We start from the raw sequence: 25,342 nt of genomic DNA on the forward strand, positions 1-25,342 counted from the left end.
TCAAAAAAAATATTTTTAGAAATGGTCACTCATGGTCACTATTTTTAAAAATCGAAAAACTGCAAATATTTCGCTGAAATCAAACTTTCGGTGGCTATATCTTGAAAACGGGGCCCTTTATCAAAAAATCTGTAAAGTAATTTTTGATTGCAAATTAAATTTTGCATAAAAAAATGAGGTCAAAAAAATTTTATGTATGAAATTTCGATTTTTTCCAAAAATCACCAGTTTTTCAAAAAATCATAACTCGGCGGCAAATTTTTTGACCATGTTTCTCTATAGCTCAAAAGTTGCGGATTTTTGTCCTCTAAAACATATCAAAAAATCTCGAAAATCAAAAAATACGTATTTTGGGAATTTGAGTTTTTGTGAAAAAAAAGTTAATAAAAAAATCGGGAAATTTTTTTTTCCGTGTACCTATTTTTTTCTAAATAGTCCTTAACAATACCTACAACTTTGCCGAAGACACCAAATTGATCAAAAAATTCCTTCAAAAGTTACAGATTTTCGAATATTTACGTACCATTTTTGTATGAACAGCTGCCAAATTTGTATGGAAATTTATATGGACAAACTAATGATGCAAAATGGCTTCTTTGGTCATAGGGAAGGCCCCCACAAAGTTTGAGCCAAATCAAAAAATACAAAAAATAAAAATGGTCGAAATCGGCCGGTTTTGTAGAGAATTGCTCACAATTAAACAATTCTTGTAAGAATGCTAAAATCAAACAGGAATTTTAAACTAATCTTGTTTTAGATTTTCCAATATGAAAAGACATAAAAACGAATTTCAAATTGATAAATTTAACTTTTGCAATCCCTTTCAAAACAAATCTTTTGAATGGGATTGAAACGTAGCGAAGGCCACGAAATCCTTAATTTTTCTGGACCGTGAAATTTGGCCAAGACCGGAAAATACACTAGTATCTAATATCCAGTTCAAGTCTACAAATCATAAAACTTTGACCAGTATTTGATTAAAATATTTTTTGGACAAAAATAGCTTTAAAAATAATGAGAAATAATTTTACAAACTTACAAAAAAAAATAATATTATACGTTTTCTCCAAACAGAGTAAAATCATAACGAATTTCTTTTAAATATTATCTAACTCATAATCTTTCAGATAATCTTGTAGGAATTTTTATAGTTTGCTGAGGATTTCCCACAATGAAAATTTTGTCATAAAAGGCAGCGTTTTACAAATTTATCTGAGCTATACAAATTGGACAAAATCGCGATTTCAAGAGTTAAACAAATTTATCAAATAAAATAAACAAGCCAAGTGCAATCAAATCCAAAATAAAATTACTTATTTAACATCTTTAGAATCTGTCAAAATCGAAAAGTATGGTTTTATAAAAATTTTAATAAATAAAAAGCACGATCAGAAACTCTAATCAATAAAAGCTATATTATCGGCATTTGAATATTTGAACTTGTTTTGTTGAAATTAAGGCATCATCATTTAGCTCTTTGTTTTTTAAGAGACTGTAATTGTCGGTATTTTTAAGCAAATCGTTAAGATAAAAGAAATGACTGGAGTGATAGCAAAAGTCTTCACAAATAAGAAAAATTCAGAAAAGTTACATTAAAATGACTGTGACTTCAACATGTTGCAAAATTCAATATTAATTTTACTTGAATTTTCAATCTACTGGCCGATCAGTAATATTGATTTGTTTTTATAAACGTGTCTCTACTTTTGAACTTTGAGATATTTTTTTTAAAGCAGGCCCAGATTCCGAAAAAACATAGACATTCGAATTTACTTTACTTTCTGTGCGTTTTAATCATTAACGTTATCCAAAGTTAAGCTTGTAACAAAAATAAATAATTGTAAATAATTGAAATGAAAATTCTCAAAACTTTTTGTAGTTACTTTTGCAATTTTCTGCAGCTTTAAAAAAGTAATGTTTTTTCCTCTAATCGCCAAAAATTAATCTTAATTGCCTGGTTAAAAAATATATAAAGTTACCTCATAAAATACTTTTTAAATGCTAAAAATGCCTATTTTTTATAGTTTTAATCTAGAGCGTCCAATTTCACGGGGTTACAAAATTCCCGGGAAACGAGAAATTTTCAACAAAGTTCACGGAAATTCCCGAGAAATTTAAAAATTTCGATAATTGTTCTAATCCCGGTTCTGGATAATATTTTGCAACAAAATTATATAAAATAGCAACTAAAATGGTCAAAATAAATTTGAGGATCAATTAATGCCTTGACTGCTTGAAAAAAAAACATATAACAGCAAGAAAAAAAATGTATTTTTTTTTGTATTTTTGATTGTTTTTCTAATCACAGTGTTGGGACTGTGGAGTGAGTAAAATGAATCGATGCTCCAAAACCATAAAAGAGTTAGTTTTAGAGAATATGTTAAAGGATAATATTGACACATTAAGTTGAAATGAAAAAAAAATTTGCATTTTTTTCATGTTTTTCTTAGCAAATCTTTTTTCCAGAATAAATCTTTCAGCTCATGAATAAATAGATAAGCATTGAATTTATTGCGCAATTCTCACTAACTTGGACTTCGCACTAAATTATTGCTATCGATCGCACTGGTTTGGGAAATTTTAATTTTCTCAAAAATGATCAAAGCGAGACGTTGTTGCTCACTTGTCAATCGCAATTTTAAAGTGCGAATGTCCAGTTTGGTGGAAACTGCGACTGGAAATGTAAATAAACAACTGCTGGTTGCCTAGTTTTTGAAAATTTTGTTGTCAAAAGTGCGAGAGAAAAGTGCCAAATCCAAGTTACAGTGCAAAGATCAATACCTTAAAAACACAACTCAAAGTTAGAGCGAGTTTTTGAAATATGTTTGCATTTACTGGGCACCATTTATATAAAACGAGGTAGTTTTTTAATGTTTCAGCTTAGTAAATAACTTAAATGCTCTTGGTTAAAAGAATTTTCATAGCAAGATAGATAGTTCAGATATTTTTTTTATATTACTCTTACGCCCTTGGTAGCTCTAGTGCTCTATAAATTTTCAACTTAAAGCTGTAATTTCTCGAACACATTTAAACAAATTAACCATTTTTTTTCTTACACAACCCTCATTGAGACATTTAATGATACAAATTCAATTTTCATCTAATTTGGTTATTGTAGAAACGTGAAAAAACTCAATTTTGATTTTTTTCTTACCCTCGTAATCTATTCCCAGTTGTGAATGCTTCAGCAATTAGTAATATTCGAAAAAAAACCCTTGACATAGAATTTTCAGACAAACTGATAAGTTCAATTCAATCAATGGAATAAAATAAATTTGAGATTTCTTTTTTTTTGCAAATTAAAAAAGAATGTGTCAAGAAATTAGGAGAATGTATATTTCCGCTTGAATTTCGGGAATTCCCGGGAAATTGGACGCTCTAGAAGTCAGACTATTTCCCGACGTTTTGAAATAAATAAGTAATTTTTTCTCATTTTTTGCAGAATCCAGACGTTTACCAAAGTATCTGCTTTTCCGACTTCTTTTTACGCAAAAGATATTAGAAAAGCTTCAAATTTGGCCTCCAGATATCAAATCTCGATCTCACCTTCAAACTTTAATGTCTAAATAAAACCGTGTTGTTAAATGTCCTACAAAATTTCATCAAATAATTAATTTATTCCAGTCAGCTGTAAATTTCTCTAAGAGAGCGTTTTTATGTAACGTAACTTAAAAATTGTGTTTATAAACACCATCGTAACAAAATTTCCATACAAATTAAAAAAAAATCAAGACATTTTGCCAAGTGTGAGTTTCTTGTAGGAAATTCAATCTATCTACAATATAAAAAAAAATCGACGGGTTTGTTCGAACGCGAATAGGTTCAATACGGAGCGTCGGATCGAGGTGTCTTTTGTTGCGTTGGGTTCGTATAAGTCCAAGGAAGGTTCTTACGCCAAAAAGTTACAACTTTGGCCACTCTGGAACCGATTCCGGAAAATCTGCCGATTGTATGGAAAAAGCTACGTATAATCAAATTTTGATCACAGGAGGCTGAACAAACAAAAGAGCTAAAAACGTCAACAAACGAAGAAAAGGCAGAACGAAGTTTGTCGGGTAAGGCTTGTTCCCTATAACTTCGTTGAAGGGTAAAAGAAAGTCCGATTAATCCTGTTGGCAGTTAGAAGCAATTCGATAAAAAGAAATCGGTTTATTTACCTGACTGTATTTAAAAGAAACTGGTATTTACATAGGAAGCATATGAAAAAACACGTTTTGCTAATAAAAACGCAAAAAAATAAGATCAACTCGGATCGATTTGTCAAACTGTTTGCAATTGTTGCATTTTAGGATTTAATTTTAAAACAAATGTATCGTTCAAAAATATCCTCTGTACTTCTGAATTTGAAACAACAATTACATCGCTAGTTTACGTAGTTTTAAAATATCAGCGAACCTTGCAAAAAAACTTCACGCTAAAATAAAACGACGAACCTGACAGTTCCGCACGACGCTTTCTTCACCCTTACCAAACGGTTTTCCTCAAAAGAACCGGCTTTGCAGTCAAAGAAATCAAACTGACCAACTTACGACAAGATTAAACTATAAAATAACTCACTCACTGTTGTACATACATACACACACCACAAAAAAAACGCTTTTGCTTTTGTCGCATTTCGGTTTGTCAAACAAAACGGTACAACTCTGCTGATTCGACTATCGTAAATGTAATCGATTTGCTGATTCAAATGTGTTAAATCACCGGAGATCAACCGTAACACTACTGTTTGCAACATGTTCTGTTCATCCACCTCTGTAATATCTGTTGTACATACCCTTCAACATGCTTTTCCGTTCATCGCGTGCCTAATTTGTTCAGCCTTAGATGTAGTATTGCGCATTCTTAATCAAAACAGGTGTCATCAATATGTTTTCCTTCCGTTTGTACTGTTACGACGATCATCCCATCTTCCAGCTGCAACTGCGTCCAATAACATATTTTTTCTTCACCCTACCATCACCCTCAACGCTCATCCTCCAGGTTGTCGTCAATGCATTGGTACAGGCTATACCGTCCATCTTCAACGTGTTATTGGTGTGTTTGATCTTTTGGTTGATTTTCGCCATCATGGGCGTCCAGCTGTTTGCCGGAAAGTACTTCAAGGTGCGTACTCCTCCACAGTACTTGTTCGGAAACTGAGCGTTGTTTAACTGGGCTGCTTTTTAACTGGGCGCTCGCTAACTGGACCACAGCCCAGTTGAAAAGCAGACACACGTCAAAAAATCAAAACAAACCTAAATGACCGAGGGGCAAACAAATCATTTTCGCTTGCGAGCAGCTTCCTTCACCCGCGAAAGAGAGAGAGGAGGCAAATCACGCAAAAGAAAATCGCTCCCGAACTTCTCCAAGAAAGTCAATCTGTCAGCACCACTTTAAATCATGTATTTCGCATTGTTTACATACATTGCCCATCTACAAAAAGTGACAGGTCATTTTTCGACGTGTGACGTTACACTTTCAAGTGTAGTAGTGAAAAAGATGTTCGAAAATCAAGATGATGATTTTATTGGATTATTTTAGATTGTTCTCTTCGGATTTTTTCTCTTGAAGAACGTTCAAAGATTTTCTTTTGATGATGATTCTTCCATCGCTGCCGAGGGGTTAATGGATGCAAAAATCATGTTCAATAAATAAAAAAAAGCTTGTTTCAAACTTTTATCTAATTTCAAGTCACAATAAAAGAAATATGAATAGTAAGTATTTTGAGTAACCGTTATGTTCATGTTTCATCTGGAAAATATTATGCATCGGTGGTCCCCTTGAAATTTTCATTCAGCCCAGTTAGCAAGCAGCATTCGGTGATTATACATGACTCGTCATGACATGACTTGCTCAATGTTGCTTTATATTTTTTTTGCTATTAGTGCGTCGACACGAACAAGACGACACTGTCGCACGAGATCATCCCGGACGTGAACGCGTGCATCGCGGAGAACTACACCTGGGAGAACTCCCCGATGAACTTTGACCACGTGGGGAAGGCCTACCTGTGTTTGTTCCAGGTGGCCACGTTCAAGGGATGGATCCAGATCATGAACGACGCGATCGACTCGCGGGACGTAAGTTAAAGGATGGCGGTTGAAGGTTTAGCGTTTCGGAAGTTGACCGGAAGTTCTTTTTCCTTCTCTCTCTTTCTCCCACTCCACCCTATTAATATATATTATGATTAATAATAAACCATAAATTAAACATCATCCCATCCTGCTCAACCCACACAACCATAACTATAACTAATATAACAACACCAAATTAACTAACAACCCTATCCCCAAACCTGTATATCAACAATTCACCCCCAAACCCCCTACTCTTAATTATTTTACTCAACTCTCATAATACATACTTCATTCCACCCCCATACCAACACCTCCAATCTCCTCATTTCTCTCCTCCTCACATACTTCCAAACCTCTTCCCCCATTATCTATAATATTTCACCCCACCCAACCCCTCCACATAACCTCTAACCCCCAACTCACAAAACACCAAACTCATATTCTCCCCCCATCCAACTATAACCTCCACATCACAACCCAACACTAACTCCAATACACAACAATTTATACAACTTCAACACCCATATCTCTTCCTCTTTACACCAACACATCATATTCCCCTAACCCTCTCCCTTATCATTACTACCTTAAATTCACAACACTTTAAACATACTACTCTCTATACATAATAATCTCAACTCTATCTCACCCTAACCAAACTCTCCCTATTCCCATAACTTAACTTACGACTATAAAATACCATAACTTATATAAATTCTTCATTCCAAATAATACACTATTAAAACCCAATTTATACCAACTAAAACAATTAATATTTCTCCTTCATACCCATCAATAAAACCCCAAACACCATAACAACCAACAACCTACCAAAAAAAAACCAACAAACCTCTCATCACTTTTTCTTCACAACACTACACAAAAAATCACCCTCATTACTAACCTAAAACCTAACCAACCCCTATAATTCAACCCATCTATTTACTTTAATTTAATTACATTACCTATCCTGAAAATTCAAGTACCCAAAAATACCAATCATATATCAAAATCTAATAACATTTTGAAACCTCCACTCATGACCATTTCAATATCGACAACGAGAGAGTCCACTGTATCTGCAAAATGTTCATAATTATTATCGAATTCTGTCCAGTTTGAATGTTTAAACAATTTGGCAAATTTTCTTTTGATTTCCAGTTATTCAAAATTCACTCAAATAAAAGCTCACTAAGGATAGCGTTAGTCATAATTCGTTCTAACAAAACTTTCTACTCCTCTATCTCCTTTTTCATTTCTTTTCTTATTTCCTTAACATAAAAAAAAACTTTCCCCTTTGACTTTGAGTAGATTTCCATTTTGCTCATCGCGTCAGATTTTTAAACTGTGTCCCAAATGTGTGTGTTAGCAGCAACATCTTACTGATCCTCATAGCACAGCAATAACAATTGAGGCAAATTACAAATTCACGTAACTACCCATATTAGAAAATTCGACAATTATGTCAAATCAATTCCGAGTAAAACCAAAAATCATCGACAAGGCAACGTCTCTTTAAAATGGCATATGGATAATCCGAAGGTTTCAAGAAACTTCGGTCTGAGATTCCCAAAAATGTGTCGACGTGGAAATCACCAAAATCACAAAAAAAAGGTCTTTTAAATTCCATTTTTGCAAAAAATATGCGTATTTTTATGCAGAATAATTAGTAGCTACGTTTGACGTCTTCGAAAAACTTTTATGAAATTTTCTTTTACACAACATTTTAGAAGACAACAAAGCCTACAAACGTCATCCAGCTATAAGTTAAATTGTAGTTGATAACCTGAGCAATTCTCTACCAAAACCGGAAATGGATTTTATTTGTATTTTTTGATTTGGCTCAAACTTTGTGGGGGCCTTCCCTATGACCAAAGAAGCCATTTTGCATCATTAGTTTGTCCATATAAATTTCCATACAAATTTGGCAGCTGTTCATACAAAAATGGTACGTAAATATTCGAAAATCTGTAACTTTTGAAGGAATTTTTTGATCAATTTGGTGTCTTCGGCAAAGTTATAGGTATTGTTGAGGACTATTTAGAAAAAAATAGGTACACGGAAAAAAAAATTTCCCGATTTTTTTATTAACTTTTTTTTCACAAAAACTCAAATTCCCAAAATACGTATTTTTTGATTTTCGAGATTTTTTGATATGTTTTAGGGGACAAAAATCCGCAACTTTTGAGCTATAGAGAAACATGGTCAAAAAATCTGCCGCCGAGTTATGATTTTTTGAAAAACTGGTGATTTTTGGAAAAAATCGAAATTTCATACATACAATTTTTTTGACCTCATTTTTTTATGCAAAATTGAATTTGCAATCGAAAATTACTTTACAGATTTTTTGATAAAGGGCCCCGTTTTCAAGATATAGCCACCGAAAGTTTGATTTCAGCGAAATATTTGCAGTTTTGCGATTTTTAAAAATAGTGACCATGAGTGACCATTTCTAAAAATATTTTTTTTGAAAAGTTCAGAAAATTTGCTATAAAATTGTCTAAGAGACATTGAAGATTGGACCTCTGGTTGTTGAGATACAGCGGCTTAAAGAAAAAGAAACACGAAAATTGAAGTTTTCTAAGTCTCACCCAAACAGCCCACCATTTTCTAATGACGATATCTCAGCAATTAATGGTTCAATTTTCAATGTTAATACATGAAACATTCGTGAAATTTTCCGATCTCTTCGAAAAAAATATTTTGAAAAAAATTAAATCAAGTCTAACATTTTAAATGGGCATAATATTCAATGTTTGGCCCTTTTAAAATGTTAGTCTTGATTTAATTTTTTTCAAAATATTTTTTTCGAAAAGATCGGAAAATTTCACGAATGTTTCATGTATCAACATTGAAAATTGAACCATTAATTGCTGAGATATCGTCATTAGAAAATGGTGGGCTGTTTGGGTGAGACTTAGAAAACTTCAATTTTCGTGTTTCTTTTTCTTTAAGCCGCTGTATCTCAACAACCAGAGGTCCAATCTTCAATGTCTCTTAGACAATTTTATAGCAAATTTTCTGAACTTTTCAAAAAAAATATTTTCAGAAATGGTCACTCATGGTCACTATTTTTAAAAATCGAAAAACTGCAAATATTTCGCTGAAATCAAACTTTCGGTGGCTATAACTTGAAAACGGGGCCATTTATCAAAAAATCTGTAAAGTAATTTTCGATTGCAAATTCAATTTTGCATAAAAAAATGAGGTCAAAAAAATTTTATGTATGAAATTTATATTTTTCCAAAAATTACCAGTTTTTCAAAAAATCATAACTCGGCGGCAGATTTTTTGACCATGTTTCTCTATAGCTCAAAAGTTGCGGATTTTTGTCCCCTAAAACATATCAAAAAATCTCGAAAATCAAAAAATACGTATTTTGGGAATTTGAGTTTTTGTGAAAAAAAAGTTAATAAAAAAATCGGGAAATTTTTTTTTCCGTGTACCTATTTTTTTCTAAATAGTCCTTAACAATACCTACAACTTTGCCGAAGACACCAAATTGATCAAAAAATTCCTTCAAAAGTTACGGATTTTCGAATATTTACGTACCATTTTTGTATGAACAGCTGCCAAATTTGTATGGAAATTTATATGGACAAACTAATGATGCAAAATGGCTTCTTTGGTCATGGGGAAGGCCCCCACAAAGTTTGAGCCAAATAAAAAAATACAAAAAATAAAAATGGTCGAAATCGGCCGGTTTTGTAGAGAATTGCTCACCTTACAATCACCCTGTTTTTCAATAAGTTCAAAAAATAGCTTTTATCAAATTTCGAAGACTTTATTTGGCTACAACGACTCGATTTTTGAATTTTATTTTTTTAAATTGGATGAAACTTTGTTCCCATGTCAAAAGAAGTTATGATGCATCATTATTTATTCCATAAGAGGCTCCGTACAATTTTGGGGGCTTCTGAAAAGGGATTTTCTGATCGATTTGGTGTCTTCGGCCAAGTTGTAGGTTATGCATATGACTTTTCCGAAAAAAGGGTACACGGAAAAAAAGGTTTTTTTATTTTTCTTTTTTTTACTTAAAGTTTAATTCTAAAAATACATATTATTTTCGAATTTTTTTTATATGTTATAGGGGACTAAAAAGACATCTTTTGATCCATAGAGTGTGATGGTGCAACACCATTTTTTTTTGCAATGCAATTTTGAAAGATTGCAAATGAAAATTAAAGTTTAATTGACCTCAAAAAAAAATTGGTCCTAAAATGAGGCCTATGCTGTTGATATTAATTATCAGCTTATTTTTGATCAGCACGCTGACAGTTTGTACTTTGGCTAGAGTCGAGGGACATAAATAAAAAAAAATATTTGCAACGGCCTGATTTAATTAAAAATGTTTATTATTTTTCAAAATATTCTCAAAAATCAGAGAGCTAAAAAATATGTTTTTCAAAATGTTTTACTACACAGAAAAAAAAAGTTGAATTTTGGAATGTTGAAAATTTGGTAGGTTGAATATTACCTCTTTTTTTGAGTAAAATTACATAAAAAATGTGTAGCAATGTGAACCTGATGAATATTCATCAAAAACTGATGAAAATTCATCATTTTCTGAGGTAAAATTAATCATTTTTTTGGACACAAAATCTGTCACCATTTCCTGATGAATATTACCATTTTTTTTTGTGCTCATACCAACTTTGGACATTTTTGACGATTTACATGTATGTAACCCCTTTAAAAAACATTTTTATTTAATGGGACGTTAATTTTTTATCATGTCTAAAGTATTACTGCGGGCGTTAATAATTAGAGTTCACGCGCGGTGATATGACCGCAAGATAATGGTCGCATGACAGCCGCATGACAACCGCAGAACAAATTTTTGGCTGTTGTCAAAGGTTGCCTTGAGTTTTCAGCTGACTTTTTGAAAAATATTCAAAACAAACCAAGTTGACAGCCAAATCAACGCAGAATTTCAGTTCAACATGCTGATATTCACACTGCGGTAGTTAGGCGGCAATAATCTCCTGTCACTCACAGCGAAGGAGAAACGTGATTTTATCTCGCAATAAGCAATATTTACTGAAGCTTTTGATTTTCAATTGTGCTTGGTAGGCCGAGGGACAAGCACTATTGATCCAAATTTCAATGTCAAAACAGGACAATTCCACGCAGAATTTCAAAATTACCACTAGTTTGATTAAGGGGCTACATACATGAAGAATATCACAAAATTTCGTGTTACAGAAAATTTAATAAATCCATTTTCAAACACTCTTAAATGTTTCATGAAGTTATTTCATGATTAAACTGAGTAACAGACGATTTATGTTCAAAATTTTGCCATGCGCAAAGTGAACTGTCAAACTTTGTGAGCGTTTTGCCTTCCTCACCTTACTGAGGAAAGGCTATAAAATCACTCGGAAAATGAACTTCTTAATTCGACCTTGTAGACCCACCTTCACGTATACCTATCGACTCAGAATCATGTTCTGAGCAAATGTCTGTGTGGATGTGTGTAGGTGGGTGGACAAAAAAATTGTCACTCGATTATCTCCGGACTGAATGAACGGATTTTGACCGTATAAGTCTCATTCGATCCGTCTTGGGGTCCCATAGGTCTCTATTTAAAATCAGCAAGTTTAGTTAAGTACTTCAAAAGTTATGCTAAAAAAACGATTTTGGCGTATGTCCGGAAGATTGAAAAAGGGTGGTTTTCGCAAGAAACCCTATCATGTTATACATTTTCAGAAAGGTATTCAAAAGACCTTTCCAATGAGCCCAAAACATTGAAGATCTGACAACCCTATCAAAAGTTATTAGCACTTAAGTGTTATTTATACACTTTTTGGAGGCCGGATCTCAGATATTTCAATGAAAATGATGTCCGGGTCCATCATGCGACCCATCGTTAGTTAGATAATCGAAAGACCTTTCAAATGAACCTAAAACATCATGGATCTGAAAACCCTATCAAAAGTTATTAGCACTTAAGTGTTATTTATAAACTTTTTGGAGGCCGGATCTCAGATATTTTAGTAAAAATGATGTCCGGGTCGATCATGCGACCTGTCGTTAGTTAGATAATCAAAAGACCTTTCAAATGAAATGCGAACTATCGTTGGATAGGTTTTTTTTATCAGACCTTGCCGATGAGCCAGAAAAATTGAAGGTCTGCGAACCCTATCAAAAGAAATTAGTAATAAAGTTGATTTGTTAAACATGTTAAGGGAATGTTGCTATTTTTACTGAATGTATTGACTTTATGAATGTGAGGAAGGCACCAACCACCTAAAGGTGGATTAAGTAACGTTTTTTTTTTTTTCTCGAAACACCTACTTGATTTACGAGCAATTCCAGCCCAAAACAGGATTTTTTTAGGTACTTTTTTCTCGACCCTTTCCGATTTCAATGAAACTTTGTAGACATGTTATCCTAGGCATATATAAGCCATTTTTTTGTATATGGAGCCAGTTACTCTCGATAATGACATTTGAGAAGGGCGTAAGGGTTTTAAATATTTTTGTATTTCGTAATTTAAATATTGCTTTATCTCGAAGCCGTTGCATAATAAATTAGCTTATATCTGTAACCACATACATCCAATTGAAATGTGGTCAAAGACAAACTTATGGGAAATTGGACGAGCTTTCAGGTAAAAATATTTTCGAGACTGAAAAATCAAGTCTGCCATTGATAAATTGCCAAAAACCATCAAAAAACCTATTTTTTCAACATTTTTATTTTTTAAACCGCTGTAACTTCACAAGGATTGGACTTAGGACAATGATCAATATAGGGAATTTTATGTAAAATTGTCTGGAAAATCGATTCCCGTATTCAGTTTTTAAAAATTTTGACGTTTAGAGCTCTTTTCAAAAAAACAGTTTCAGTAAATGATTTTTATATTTTTTAGGTGAGTTGCTCCATCCTGCATTTTTCGTGAGTCTCTTTGTAACATCTTAGGCTATTTTCCCAAAAAATTGAGCGAAAAAAAATCGTGGGCTCACCTTCAAATTTGACTTTTAAACTTAAAAATCAAAAAATCTCATAAAAGTGGCGTGTTTTTTTCTTTCAATGTATTTTTATCGGAAAGCCCGTCAAATTTCCTACAAGTTTGTCTTTGACCACTTTTTGATACGATGCAACGGCTTCAAGATAAAGCAATATTTAAATTACGAAATACAAAAATATTTAAAACACTTACGCCCTTCTCAAATGTCATTATCGAGTGTAACTGGCTCCATATACACAAAAATGGCTTATATATGCCTAAGATAATATGTCTACAAAGTTTCATTGAAATCGGAGAAGGTCGGGTACAACCGATTCCCTATTTGACATGGAATTGCTCTTACGCGTGCCACGATAACTTGAGATAGGATGAACCAAATTGGCTGAAATTTGGGGGTGAATACTGTCAAGACCCGTTTTTCAAAATTGAGTTTAAAAAAAAAACAAAAATCAAAAACTGCCGATATTTTATCTACTTTTTTAAAATCGGCCTTTGTCATGCACCGGACCGGTTTAACGTTTCTTCGCAAACATTTTGAGTCAGCATTTTAAAGTTTCATACGATTTTTCCTAGATTTTTGAAACTTCTTACTTTTATATATTTGACAAGCCAACTTATCACCTGGCGGCGATATCACCTGGCGGGAGATATGACGAAAATTGCCATTTTTCGGACCACCCTTACTCGGCGTTTGTCACCCTAATGGCCAAACAAAAAAAAAATACGGGTCTAATTTAATATATCCCTCACAAAAATGTTGAGCCCCATCGGAGAACTTTTTTCGAATCATGCTGTTTTCGTGAGGAATTGCTGATAGATGACTTTGTTTTTTTGCAATTTTTGAATTGAAAATATTGAACAAAATACCTATTAAGCGTATGCATTTAATAGTCAGGACCCGGTGCCTGCAATTCCCGTTACAGTTTATATGGAATTCCATTAAGAATGTAACAGAAAAATCAGGCATCGGGTCCAGACTGTTAATAGTATTTTGAAACTCAGATCAGAATTAAAAAAACATTTCTGAGGAAAATCAAGAATTCCAAGATCAAAAACTGGTGGCCACCCTGGTTAAACATAATGATAATTCCAATCTCCCCCCCACCACTTCCAGGCCTGGTGCTGAGCGACCTGATCGAAAAGTACTTCGTCTCGCCGACGCTGCTCCGTGTGGTGCGCGTGGCCAAGGTCGGTCGGGTGCTGCGTCTCGTCAAGGGCGCCAAGGGCATCCGGACGTTGCTGTTTGCGCTGGCCATGTCGCTGCCGGCGCTGTTCAACATCTGTCTGCTGCTGTTCCTGGTGATGTTCATCTTCGCCATCTTTGGGATGTCGTTCTTCATGCACGTGAAGGACAAGAGCGGGCTGGACGACGTGTACAACTTCAAGACGTTCGGCCAGAGCATGATCCTGCTGTTTCAGGTATGAGATGCTGATTGTTGGTTATGGTGTGGAGTTGTAATTTTTTTTTTGGGTTTGTAGATGTCAACGTCTGCTGGGTGGGACGGTGTGCTGGATGGTATCATCAACGAGGAGGACTGCCTGCCGCCGGATAACGACAAGGGTTACCCCGGGAACTGCGGGTCGGCGACGATCGGCATCACGTACCTGCTGGCATATCTGGTCATCAGTTTCCTGATCGTTATCAACATGTACATCGCTGTCATTCTCGAGAATTACTCGCAGGCCACGGAGGACGTGCAGGAGGGTCTGACGGACGACGACTACGACATGTACTACGAGATCTGGCAGCAGTTCGATCCGGACGGTACGCAGTACATCCGGTACGACCAGCTGTCGGACTTTTTGGACGTGCTGGAACCGCCGCTGCAGATTCACAAACCGAACAAGTACAAGATCATCTCGATGGACATTCCGATCTGTCGCGGCGACATGATGTTCTGCGTGGACATTCTGGACGCGCTGACGAAGGACTTCTTCGCGCGGAAGGGCAACCCGATCGAGGACAGTGCCGAGATGGGTGAGGTCCAGCAGCGGCCGGACGAGGTCGGTTACGAGCCGGTTTCGTCGACGTTGTGGCGCCAACGGGAGGAGTACTGCGCGCGGTTGATACAGCACGCGTACCGGAACTTTAAGGAACGAGGCGGTGTTGGTGGCGGCGGCGGCGGTGGAGGTGGTGGAGGAGGAGGTGGTGGCGAAGGTGCCGGAGATGACACCGACGCCGATGCCTGTGATAACGAGCCCGGGATCGGGAGTCCCGGCGCGGTCAGCGGCGGTGGCGGCAGCATCGCCGGCGGAGGCTCCCAGGCTAACCTAGGGCCGCCGTCACCCAAAGAATCGCCCGATGGCAATAATGATCCTCAAGGTCGTCAAACGGCCGTCCTAGTAGAAAGTGATGGATTTGTAACTAAAAACGGTCACCGTGTCGTGATACACTCACGATCGCCAAGTATAACTTCACGATCGGCGGATGTCTGAGCCAGGCCTCGCCCCCCTCTCTCTGATTCAGATTCAGAAGCACGACAGAAATAATATTTTAAAGATTAAGAAAAATACTTAAAAAACAAAACCGACAAAAAAATTAAAAATATTCAATAATGAAAGGGAAAGCCGACTGCCATATAATAAATTTAATTATTTAAAACAAAACTTTAATCGCATAGGGAAAACAAACAAAATCCAGTGAACAAAACAGCAACACACTTGTAAAAACGAAACAAAGAACAAAGATGAAGAAAAGATCAAGAGTCCTGAGGCAACAACACGCTAAAGCATTAACAAAAACGAATCTCAAGCAAAGCAAGCTGACGCGAAGAACAACCGCGCGCAAAACGAACCGTAAGAAGAGAAGAGAGAAGCTCAACTGGAGAAATGACCGGAACAACAACAATAAGAACAACAACAACAACTGGACGTCACTAGAAAGAGGAAACGCGATCCATTCAACACGAATCTTCTTTTTTGTTTAGGTTTGAATTCCCCCTCTCATACCTTTTCGTGACACTCTTTGAAACCTCCCAAAAAATGTTGACGATTAGAAATACACTAACACAAACACAAATGGTGCTGGGACCTTACCAAAACAAAACAAAACAAACGATCGAACATTGCTGCGCGAAGCGCCAGTGAAAACAATCCAAAATAGTGACTCTTAAAGCGAAACAAACCCAGATTATGGTAGTGAAAGTGAACGAACAATAACATAAACAAAGCGAACCAAAGTTAGCGAAAACAAACAGTGAGGAGCGCAAGAACAATAGTGACAGAAAGAAAGGTGGAAACATAAACAGTTAAAAAATAAAACAAGTGAATAAATTGACAAAACATGTGTGATATGTAAAATAGCAAATCTAAATAAAAACAAAGGAAACCAATCAATATCAATAGACATTACGAAAAGTGAAAGGGGTTACGACGATTAAAACAGTGCAGTTGGACAGTTGAATCAAGTGGAAATAAAACAAGAAGAACAGATCAGACAAACCAAACATACCGAACCAAGAGTTACCAACCGAGCGACGGGAGCAGATCGGACACCTACACAGAATTTCAGAAAAAAAAACCATTTCTCGACCGACTTTATTCCGTTTTCAAACCGTCTTTTCCAGTTGGACACACATCGACACATTGCGTTTGTTCGTTCTGAAGAAGAAGCGAGCGAAGAAGAGAGGAAACAAAATAATGCAACAATTACAGGAGAAAAGAAACCAAAGAAATCTACTCATCAAAATTAAAATGAAAAAAAAACTAAAGAAATCACACTCCGGAAAAGGGAAGAAGAACAATCCAGTTTAAAAAAGCGAAGAAGCTACCGGTTGAGTTTGAAAAGAAGAAGATTAAAGGGCGAGATAGCGAAAACAAGAGCTAAAGCTAAAACGCGAAGAAGAACAAAAAACACAAACCACACATGTGAATAAAGTGAGATTAATAAAGAAGTAAATATATTATATTGGCTAAAGCAAAGAACATACAAGTCATCATGTGCATTTTTATTTTTTATTTTTCTACAAAGCAAGAAAATGTATAAAAAAAAACACAAAAAAATCAAACCTTCAAAGAGGAAAAAACGGCATTGCTGCGGTAATATTAAGGCTTTTTATATTATTGATAAGAAAAAGAAAATAAAAATCGCACAGGTTTTGTTCAACTACTGTAAAATAAAAACAAACAACAACAACAAACAAAAAAGGATTTATAAACAAAAAAGCGACAACAACAAAAAGCTAAACCAAAATCATTAATAATATGTTTCTGCGTGCAATAAAAGAAAGTACTGTAATTATTATATAATACATACTAATTTGTAAATCAAACGCGAGGGGTTGGGGCGAGCCTTTAATAATTAATAAAAAAAACAACACTAGTCAAGCTTTTCAAATATTATCATTAATGAATAACATAATAAATTTAATAATGAAAATAACAACTAATTGTAAGTAAGCTAAGTAACAAATTTTTTGAACATTATCCCACGAAATGATGTTCGGTAAATCAAAAGAGGAAAAAACAAAAAAGCAAATAAGCGCGATCTATTTTTTTTAAACAAGTACACTAACGCATACACCGAGAAAAAAAAACACAAACACACACAAAACATTTTCTTTCCTATCGTTACGTGCATTTTCTTCAAAACCTTTAAAATCGAAACCCAAATTCCTGTTTTCCGTGCGCGTTTCAGCTTCCCTCCATGAGCGCTCGCGAGAGCGCACACGCCTGAGCACTCTCCCGAGAGAGAGAAGCAACAAAGAATGACAGCGAAAGTGTTGCAGTCTCTCTCGTACACACACATTCAACACTCACCGTCCGCTACCGTTACTCTCTCACGCGAATGTCGCTTCATCGTTTCACACAAACACACCCGCTCGGTGAGTGACGCGAACGCTCACTTTCTCTCGGCAACAGAGCGAGAGAGCGAGAGGGTTCACGCGAGCGCGCGCGTTGCGCTCCGCTCGCCAACTACTCTCTCACACAGCAGACACACAGACACACGCAAACAAAAAAAAACCCGCTTCTTTGTTAAAATGAGAAAAAAAGACAAAAATGCGAACAACAAAAAGCAACCCAAAAAGAAATCACTCTTACATTTTTAGCTATATACATATTGTAAAATATAAAAACAAAAGAAAAGGTAAACAATAATTTAACGTTAAAAGAGACAAAAAACGCAGAGCAGGAGCAAACGAAACATGTTTGAAAAGAGAGAGAAATTAAAAAAACGCACGCAAACACACTCACACCAGACACACAAACACACTTTCACATACACAGTCACTCGAGTAATAGTGAGGAAAACAAAACAACTTAACGAGAAGAAAATATGAAATATTTTTTTTACAAAAAAAAAGTTTATCTATGGAGGATGGAGCAAACGGAAAGATATAAAATAAACTCTATTTTAATTGGTATATTTTTTATCAATTTGAGCATCCACAATTAGTGACAGTGACAGCCAGCCAGAATTCGCTAGCGCAGCAAATCAACTGTAAATTACTTTCCACAAAACTTAGTTATGCAGAGTAGCGTGCGTTAAAGAAAAACATTTGCAGCTAAAAGAATAGCAAATCGCATCTTTGGTTATTTTTTAAATCATCAGAGCGTGCAAAAAAATGCAGTAGTCGAGCAAATTTAATTCCTCTTGTACAATGCTTAAAGGCAAGTGAGAGAAAAAGGGAAAAAGGAACGAGGAGAAGAATAATTATTAAAGAAAAAAACACACAGAACCATACCAAAGATTTAACTATAAAGAGCGACTAGTTAGAAAACAAAAAACGAAAAAATAAAAACAAAAGGCAGATTAGTGAAAGAGAGAGAAACAAACACACAAACACAGCGAAAACGAGAAAGAACGAGAGAGCGAGCGATAGAAGTAGTAGAAAGAGAGAGAGAGAGCAAAAACAACAAAGAGGGAAACACACACACACACAACCAAACATTTTTATGCATCGTCGATATGAAATTGTTTCTTGCCAGGCCCGGGTTGGATAAATCGAACAGAAACGGAGCAGTATTCACAAAAGAAAACAAGAGAGAACCTCGCTTGAAGCCACGCAACGTCCCAAAAAAAAAAAGAAAGAGAGGGAGAGAGCAAAACAAACGTCACCTTAATCGTCATACGCCGAATGTCTTTGCAAAAAACCGCCGCGCCGCAACAGACGCCACTCATTCGTCCGTCTATTTTGCACACACACAAATACACACAAACAAAACGCTAGTACTCGCGTACATTCATGCTTATTGATGAAGAATATGATAAAGAGACACTCACACACACGCAAGCAAGTAAGCAGCAAGCGAAGGAAGGAGATTTAAAATATACATTTATACTTAAAAATAACAAAGAAAAAAGTAAACAAACTAATGAACAATGCTTATAAAGTAAAGAAATATTAAAGTAAAAATTGACGGGAGCGCCGATCCCCTTTGTCCACAAAGAAACAACAATTTCAGTGCCTTTTTTCACGAGTGTATGAAGGAAAAAAACAGTTTAAAGAGAAAAAAAAAATAAGCAAAAGTACATAGGATGCAGTAAATTTAATTTGCGAGTGTATAATTACCGGTAACAGAAGCAAATATAACGAAAAAACAAAACGTCGCGTAAGCCAAATCCAATAGAACTCACTAAAAGAGAACGATAGAGAGAGAGAGGGAGCTCGTTGCACTCAGAGCGCGCACCCCGGACGCGCTCTCACTTGCGAGAGCGCGCTCGGGTGAGCGCGGTATTAGTGAGCGCAACGCCCACACTCTTGCTTCACCCCATTCTGTGTGTGCTTCGAGAACTCATACATTCGCACGCGAGAGAGCTAGGCTATTTGCGTGAGAGCAACTCTCACGAAGCAATTTTTCCTCTCATTTTAGCTTAGCTTCAGGTAGAGCAGATAATAAACACCGAGTAGCGGAAGCAGGAAGAGTAGAAGCAAACCCTTGATTTTTGCTTGACGCTTAACCGTAACACAAACAACCCGGAAATTAGAGGTAAAAATAATCGAAAAAAAGAGTAATTTAAACAAAAATCTAATTGAAAACAAACTGTCCAAAACAGAAGCAAGCGGCTTCAAGCGAGGTTCCGTGTCCAAGTATTGGTGCAAAAATTTCCGACGGAATGATAAAGAGAGAGCCACCACGCCAGAGAGGGAGTGCGTCCGTGAGCGAGAATCGCGAGTGAGTCACTCATTGGCGAGCGCTCCGCGGGCAGCTCGCCGCAACGTCCACTACAAAAGATCTCCAACCAAAGAAAACAAAATCAGAACCAAGTTTTTTGTAATACAGTTTCCTGTGTAACAACAACAACAAATCTCTCCAGAAACAAAAAAAAATCAATAGTCCGCACGCGCTGCGATCAACCACGGTAACTCATCGCCATATTGGAAAAGCATACAAAAAAACAACTAGAACAGTGTTGTGTGTAGGTAGCGAGAGGAGAATTAGGAGTAGTAGTGGCAGAAAGACAAATGTTCATGGAAATAAAAAAAACACACTCACACATACAGAGAAAGAGAGATAGCCGAAATAAAATATTTAAAAGTTTTCATTTTTAGCTTCTTTTGAAAGGGACACAAACACAAACTCACACATACATAAACAGATAAAAGCTTTTAAACTTTGAAAATAAAGCGCTGTCGCATTTCATATCGTTAGATAATTGTAATCATTTATTTTGTGGTATTAGTTGAACGGAAAGAGTATTAACACAGACTAGCGAACAGACCCTCATGTATATAGCGACTTCCCCAGCTATATGATGAAACCAACTAGAGAAAAAAAAACGAATGTTTAGGATTGTGAAACTAATATTTATAGATTATTTATCCACTATCGCTACCGGCGTAAAACTATTCATATACTTGCGTACTAGTATGATCAGTTCACTTGTCTTTACAGTATAGTTTGAGTATTACAAAACATCAAACCATCTTCACACAAATACACTGACACACACGAAGTCTCTCAATCAGACGTGAGGCAAACGAAGCACAAAGAAGAAGAAGAGGAAGAAACGATCGCTAGCTAATTTTGAAAATAAAAAATCTCTGCGGAATGAAGAAAAGACAATGAAACAATTTGCCTATCACACGTTGCATAAATATCAAATTGTTGTAAAACATTCTTTCCTAATTGTTCCGAATATTTCGTTAGCATAATTCTCATTTGTTACGTTTTTCTCTTTGTCATCATTGAAGTTGAATGAGAGCAAATAGCACAAGATTCAATAAAAAAAATAAATCTGAAAAAAAACAAAAAAAAATATAATCTTAAGATGTTTTTTCTTTTCCAATTTCTTTCGCTTCTGCCAAAAAAGAAACACACGAAATCGAACGCGCTGAAACGTCAGACGCGAACTCATCACTCACGCCACTCACCAACACACTCATCCACGCTTGTCGTTGTGCAACACGTCGTTAAGCGTTAGAGAGAAGAAAAAAAAACAAAAGTTAAGAAACAGCAAACAAAAGAAAAAACAATCCGTTAGGTACTCACCACCGCCGCGACCAATTTTTCTCCCTTCCCAGAGAAGAAAGCAAACGAAAGTTTATTAAACGTCACTTTGAAACTCATCATCGCACGCTGAGTGGTGGATGAGTGCACGCGCGGTGATCGATGAAAGTCTCTTCCTGGGTTCGAGTCCCGATCAGGGTTTTTGGTTGTCACTTTTGCAGTCAATGTGCAGAGAGAGAGAGCGCACTCAATGGTGAGCTCACACGCGCGAGAGCGTTCCAGGCGCCACTCTCTCATCTCTCTCTTCCCAAGCGTGCGCGCATCGGGCGCTCTCTCGCGGGATGCTCTCTTTTTTGATTTTTGCGCTCTCTTTGATCGGCGGTTTTTGAGTTCCTAAATAGTTACGAGACATTTTGATACATATCATAGAGAGTGCAATTTGTTTCGATTTGAATTGGTGATGATTTTTTGAATTTTTTGTTCGTTTGAAAAATTTAACAAGATTATTTTTCCACGAAATTCAGTCTTCACACAAGAAAATATATTGACACAAAAAATGCTAAAAAATATTTCGAAAAGAGACTAATAAAGAGGTCATGTGTAATTGTAAATGTGTAGCTAACAAAGACTAATAATAAATTTATTGTAAAAAGGTAGATATTCGAACTAAACAAAAAAACAAGCGCAAAAACTAATCAAAACAAATCATATAAAGCTTTTGATTGCAATGTGATTTTAAAAATATGCTAATATAAACACAACGCATCCAATTGTACAATTTCCTTAACATTTACATTTATTTCATGAGACGCATTTAAGAGAGAACACAAAAAAACAAAACGCAACTTTTTTAAATTGTTACGCTTTACAAAGAAAAGAGAGAGAGCAAGTGTTATACCGCTTAACTTAAAAATTTTGAACTGTTTTTACAAGTTGTAAAACAAACCCAATTCAACGAGGTGACGTGAGAAAACATCGCAAAGACCACTTATTTCACTCTATTTTTAACTAGGAAATTTCCAAATTTTGTAACTCTTTTTCTGGTGTGAAGAAATTCCAAATTTTAAACGGACTCGAGCCCCAGTAGAATACTTTCGACACTCAAAAAAGAAAATCTCTCACCGGAATTCACTCATCACTCAGCTCTCACCAACACAAACACATACACACACGAACAGAGAAATTTTAAATTCGCCTGAGAACCAAAAATACGAAGCTAAACGAGAAGGTTATTAAACCAACAGTTCGCGCAATTTTTTGACAAAAGAAACAACCTTGCCTGTTTCGCCATTTGTAAAAAGGAACACACAAGAAAAGGCTTAGAAATCTTAACCAAAATAGTTCGATTATCAATCTTGAGAGAAAAGAAGAAAAAAACAAATCAACCGCGGTATTTGGTTCACAGTTGATTTCACACTCACACATTCACACCACCACCACGCACTTGTAATAGAAGAGAATACAATTAAACCCGCATTCGTTGAGCATATCTATTTCGTTTAGAGGTGAAAACGATGAGCAAATCACATCACACCCACACACACACACAGTAAAGTCTAGCTATTTGAAACCGAACAGCAGCGGGGCAGAGAAAACCAGCGCAAAACTCACACTCACAAACACGTACACCAACACCCTCACACACACACTCATGACTAAGTATTAATTTGAATATTTACTATTACTTTATTTAAAAACAAACAAGAAAACAATGGCGAAAAAAGAAAGAAAAGAAAGAAAATGATTATAGATTTATTATTAATTATGATTATTATAAAAATTGTTGAAGTTTGTACAAATAAAAAATAAATGACAAAAATATAGAACTTGACTGCTTTACAAATACGAGTGGAGTTTCTGGCTACTGAGTACGTGAAATGTCACAGCATTGTTGGTCACGGGACACCCGGTGTGAGTATCAAATAAATTTCTCTAATGAGCACTCACTGATAGAGAAAGACGAAAGAGATTGAGCGCTTCTCTATTCTGCGTGAAATAGCGGTAAAATGATCAATCAAAATTTTTAACTTGAGAGATTTCGAACTCACTAATAGGGTATTTGTCCGTATTTTGGGCCTAGTACGTATTTTGGGTCTACCAAACATAATTCAACGAAATTGCGCTTTTCACCAAATCTGGCAGGGATCTGCCACTTGAGAATGATACATGCAGTCATTATCTTCATTTTGGTGGGCAAGGATCATTTACTTTTTCCTCATAAATTAGAAATAAAGTAAAAAATATATCACTCTTCACATTTTTCTTGGCAAATCGCTAGGTGCTCATTAGGCCCAACATTTTCACCACTTTTGCTTACCGCTTGTTGACACTCAGCGTCACGGTTTTCATCGCTCAGCACATGAATGAGAGCCGTCCCCCGAATCTCCAACCACCGGCAATGTGTTTTTATTGGATTATTTTTGCAATCCCATTGCAAAAACAATCACTAAACTGCCACCAAATCAATAAAATAACTGATTAAAGTTGCTTCGTCCATATCGGAGAGAAATGGATATATTTTCGGTACATTTGACAATTCTACAAACTGTGCCAGTGTGTGTGCGCTTCTTGCATATTACGAGCTCGTTGTTTGACTACGCAACAATTGTTTAATTATGTTTAAAACTCGTAAAGAATGATATAAATCATGTCCAAGCTAATTATGCACGTAATGCAAGTAAAATCAATCATTCTAATGTTTATTTGTGGCTTAAAACATCACAATGATTTAGCATATTTGTCGACCGAATTTGTGCGGCTGTACTGTACGAGCTGGGGCTGAACCGTACGTCAAAAAAGTTCGCCACGTGCTTCGAGATTTCAACCAATCAGAAGGTAGGCCGGAAATATGCACAAAGAAGGTCGTATGCTAGGAGCAATATCCTTAAAATAGGGGCAAAAAGTGTTTTAGTTTTTCGTGCTTTCACAGCGATATAAGGTATTTTTATCAAAATGTTGATAATGTACAAGCTTAAGCATTAAAAATCCAACTTATTCATGTATAACAAACTAGGCTGCCAATAGCAGTCTTTGAGAATACATCAAATTAAAAGTGCGCTCTGCTTAGTAGGCCCAAAATAGGGACAAATACCCTACATTTACAATTAAAACGTCAGATACTGCTAAACGTGCTGTCACTTTTTGCAACATTGTTTGTGAACAATCAAATTTTACGTTAGTGATTCTGGCGAACGAACAGAAAATTATCTCATCTCTTTTTATCAGAAGATTATTTTCTTCTATCAATGAGAAAAAAAAATGTTCGAACTGAAAACATAAGTTTTTTTTTTTAATTAGCATTAGTTTAGTTCAGTATGACAGAGCAGGTAAAGTTTAAACCTATTTTTATCACATTTTGTCAATTCTGATCATAACCTCACTCTTTGAAATTTTACTAGAACTTTTTGCGTCGGAAACCAAGAATTATTCTGTTACCAATTTAAAAAAAAATCTTCTTGTTTGAATATACATAGTAAGAAAGGCAAAAATATAAAAATTTAAAATTGCAGGGTGGGAAATTTAACAAACTAAATGATCTAGACAAAACGTTACCTAATCCACCTTTAGGTGGTTGGTGCCTTCCTCTCATTTATAGAGGGATTCCAACCCTCCCTGAAGTGTCCACATGGTTTAAGGATCGCCCCTAACGTGATGTCAGCACCAAAGTGGTCCTAATAAAAATAAGTGATGAGTAAAAAAAAACAGACTGCCTACAGACTTTTTGTCAAGATTGTACATACACCGCCGTGGGGAAATAGATTGAGGTTATGTAAATTCAGAGCATTTTTTAAACTGCTTGTAATTTTAGATAGGTAAGTCAGATCTTGAAAGTTTTTAATCCACAAGAAAGGTCATTTCATTACCTTTCTAAAAATATATGATATGGCAGGTTTCCATGCAAAGATCACCCTTTTTTGCAAAT

At 35.7% G+C, this 25,342-nt stretch overlaps 1 protein-coding gene across 50 annotated transcripts in view; it reads left to right on the forward strand.

Moving 5' to 3' along the window:
- LOC120419138 (sodium channel protein para) overlaps positions 1-13,167 on the forward strand; it is a 230,423-nt gene extending 217,256 nt beyond the window's left edge. For all 50 annotated transcript variants that reach the window (XM_052707397.1, XM_052707398.1, XM_052707396.1 and 47 more), the window contains 3 exons: positions 4,981-5,103; positions 5,865-6,059; positions 13,102-13,167. In XM_052707397.1, coding sequence (XP_052563357.1) covers positions 4,981-5,103; positions 5,865-6,059; positions 13,102-13,152 — 369 coding nt within the window. In that variant the 3' untranslated portion in view covers positions 13,153-13,167. The remainder of the gene's footprint in view (positions 1-4,980; positions 5,104-5,864; positions 6,060-13,101) is intronic.
- Positions 13,168-25,342: the final 12,175 nt, after the last annotated feature.

This window comes from Culex pipiens, chromosome 2 (genome assembly GCF_016801865.2).
Source record: "Culex pipiens pallens isolate TS chromosome 2, TS_CPP_V2, whole genome shotgun sequence".
NCBI lineage: Eukaryota > Metazoa > Arthropoda > Insecta > Diptera > Culicidae > Culex > Culex pipiens.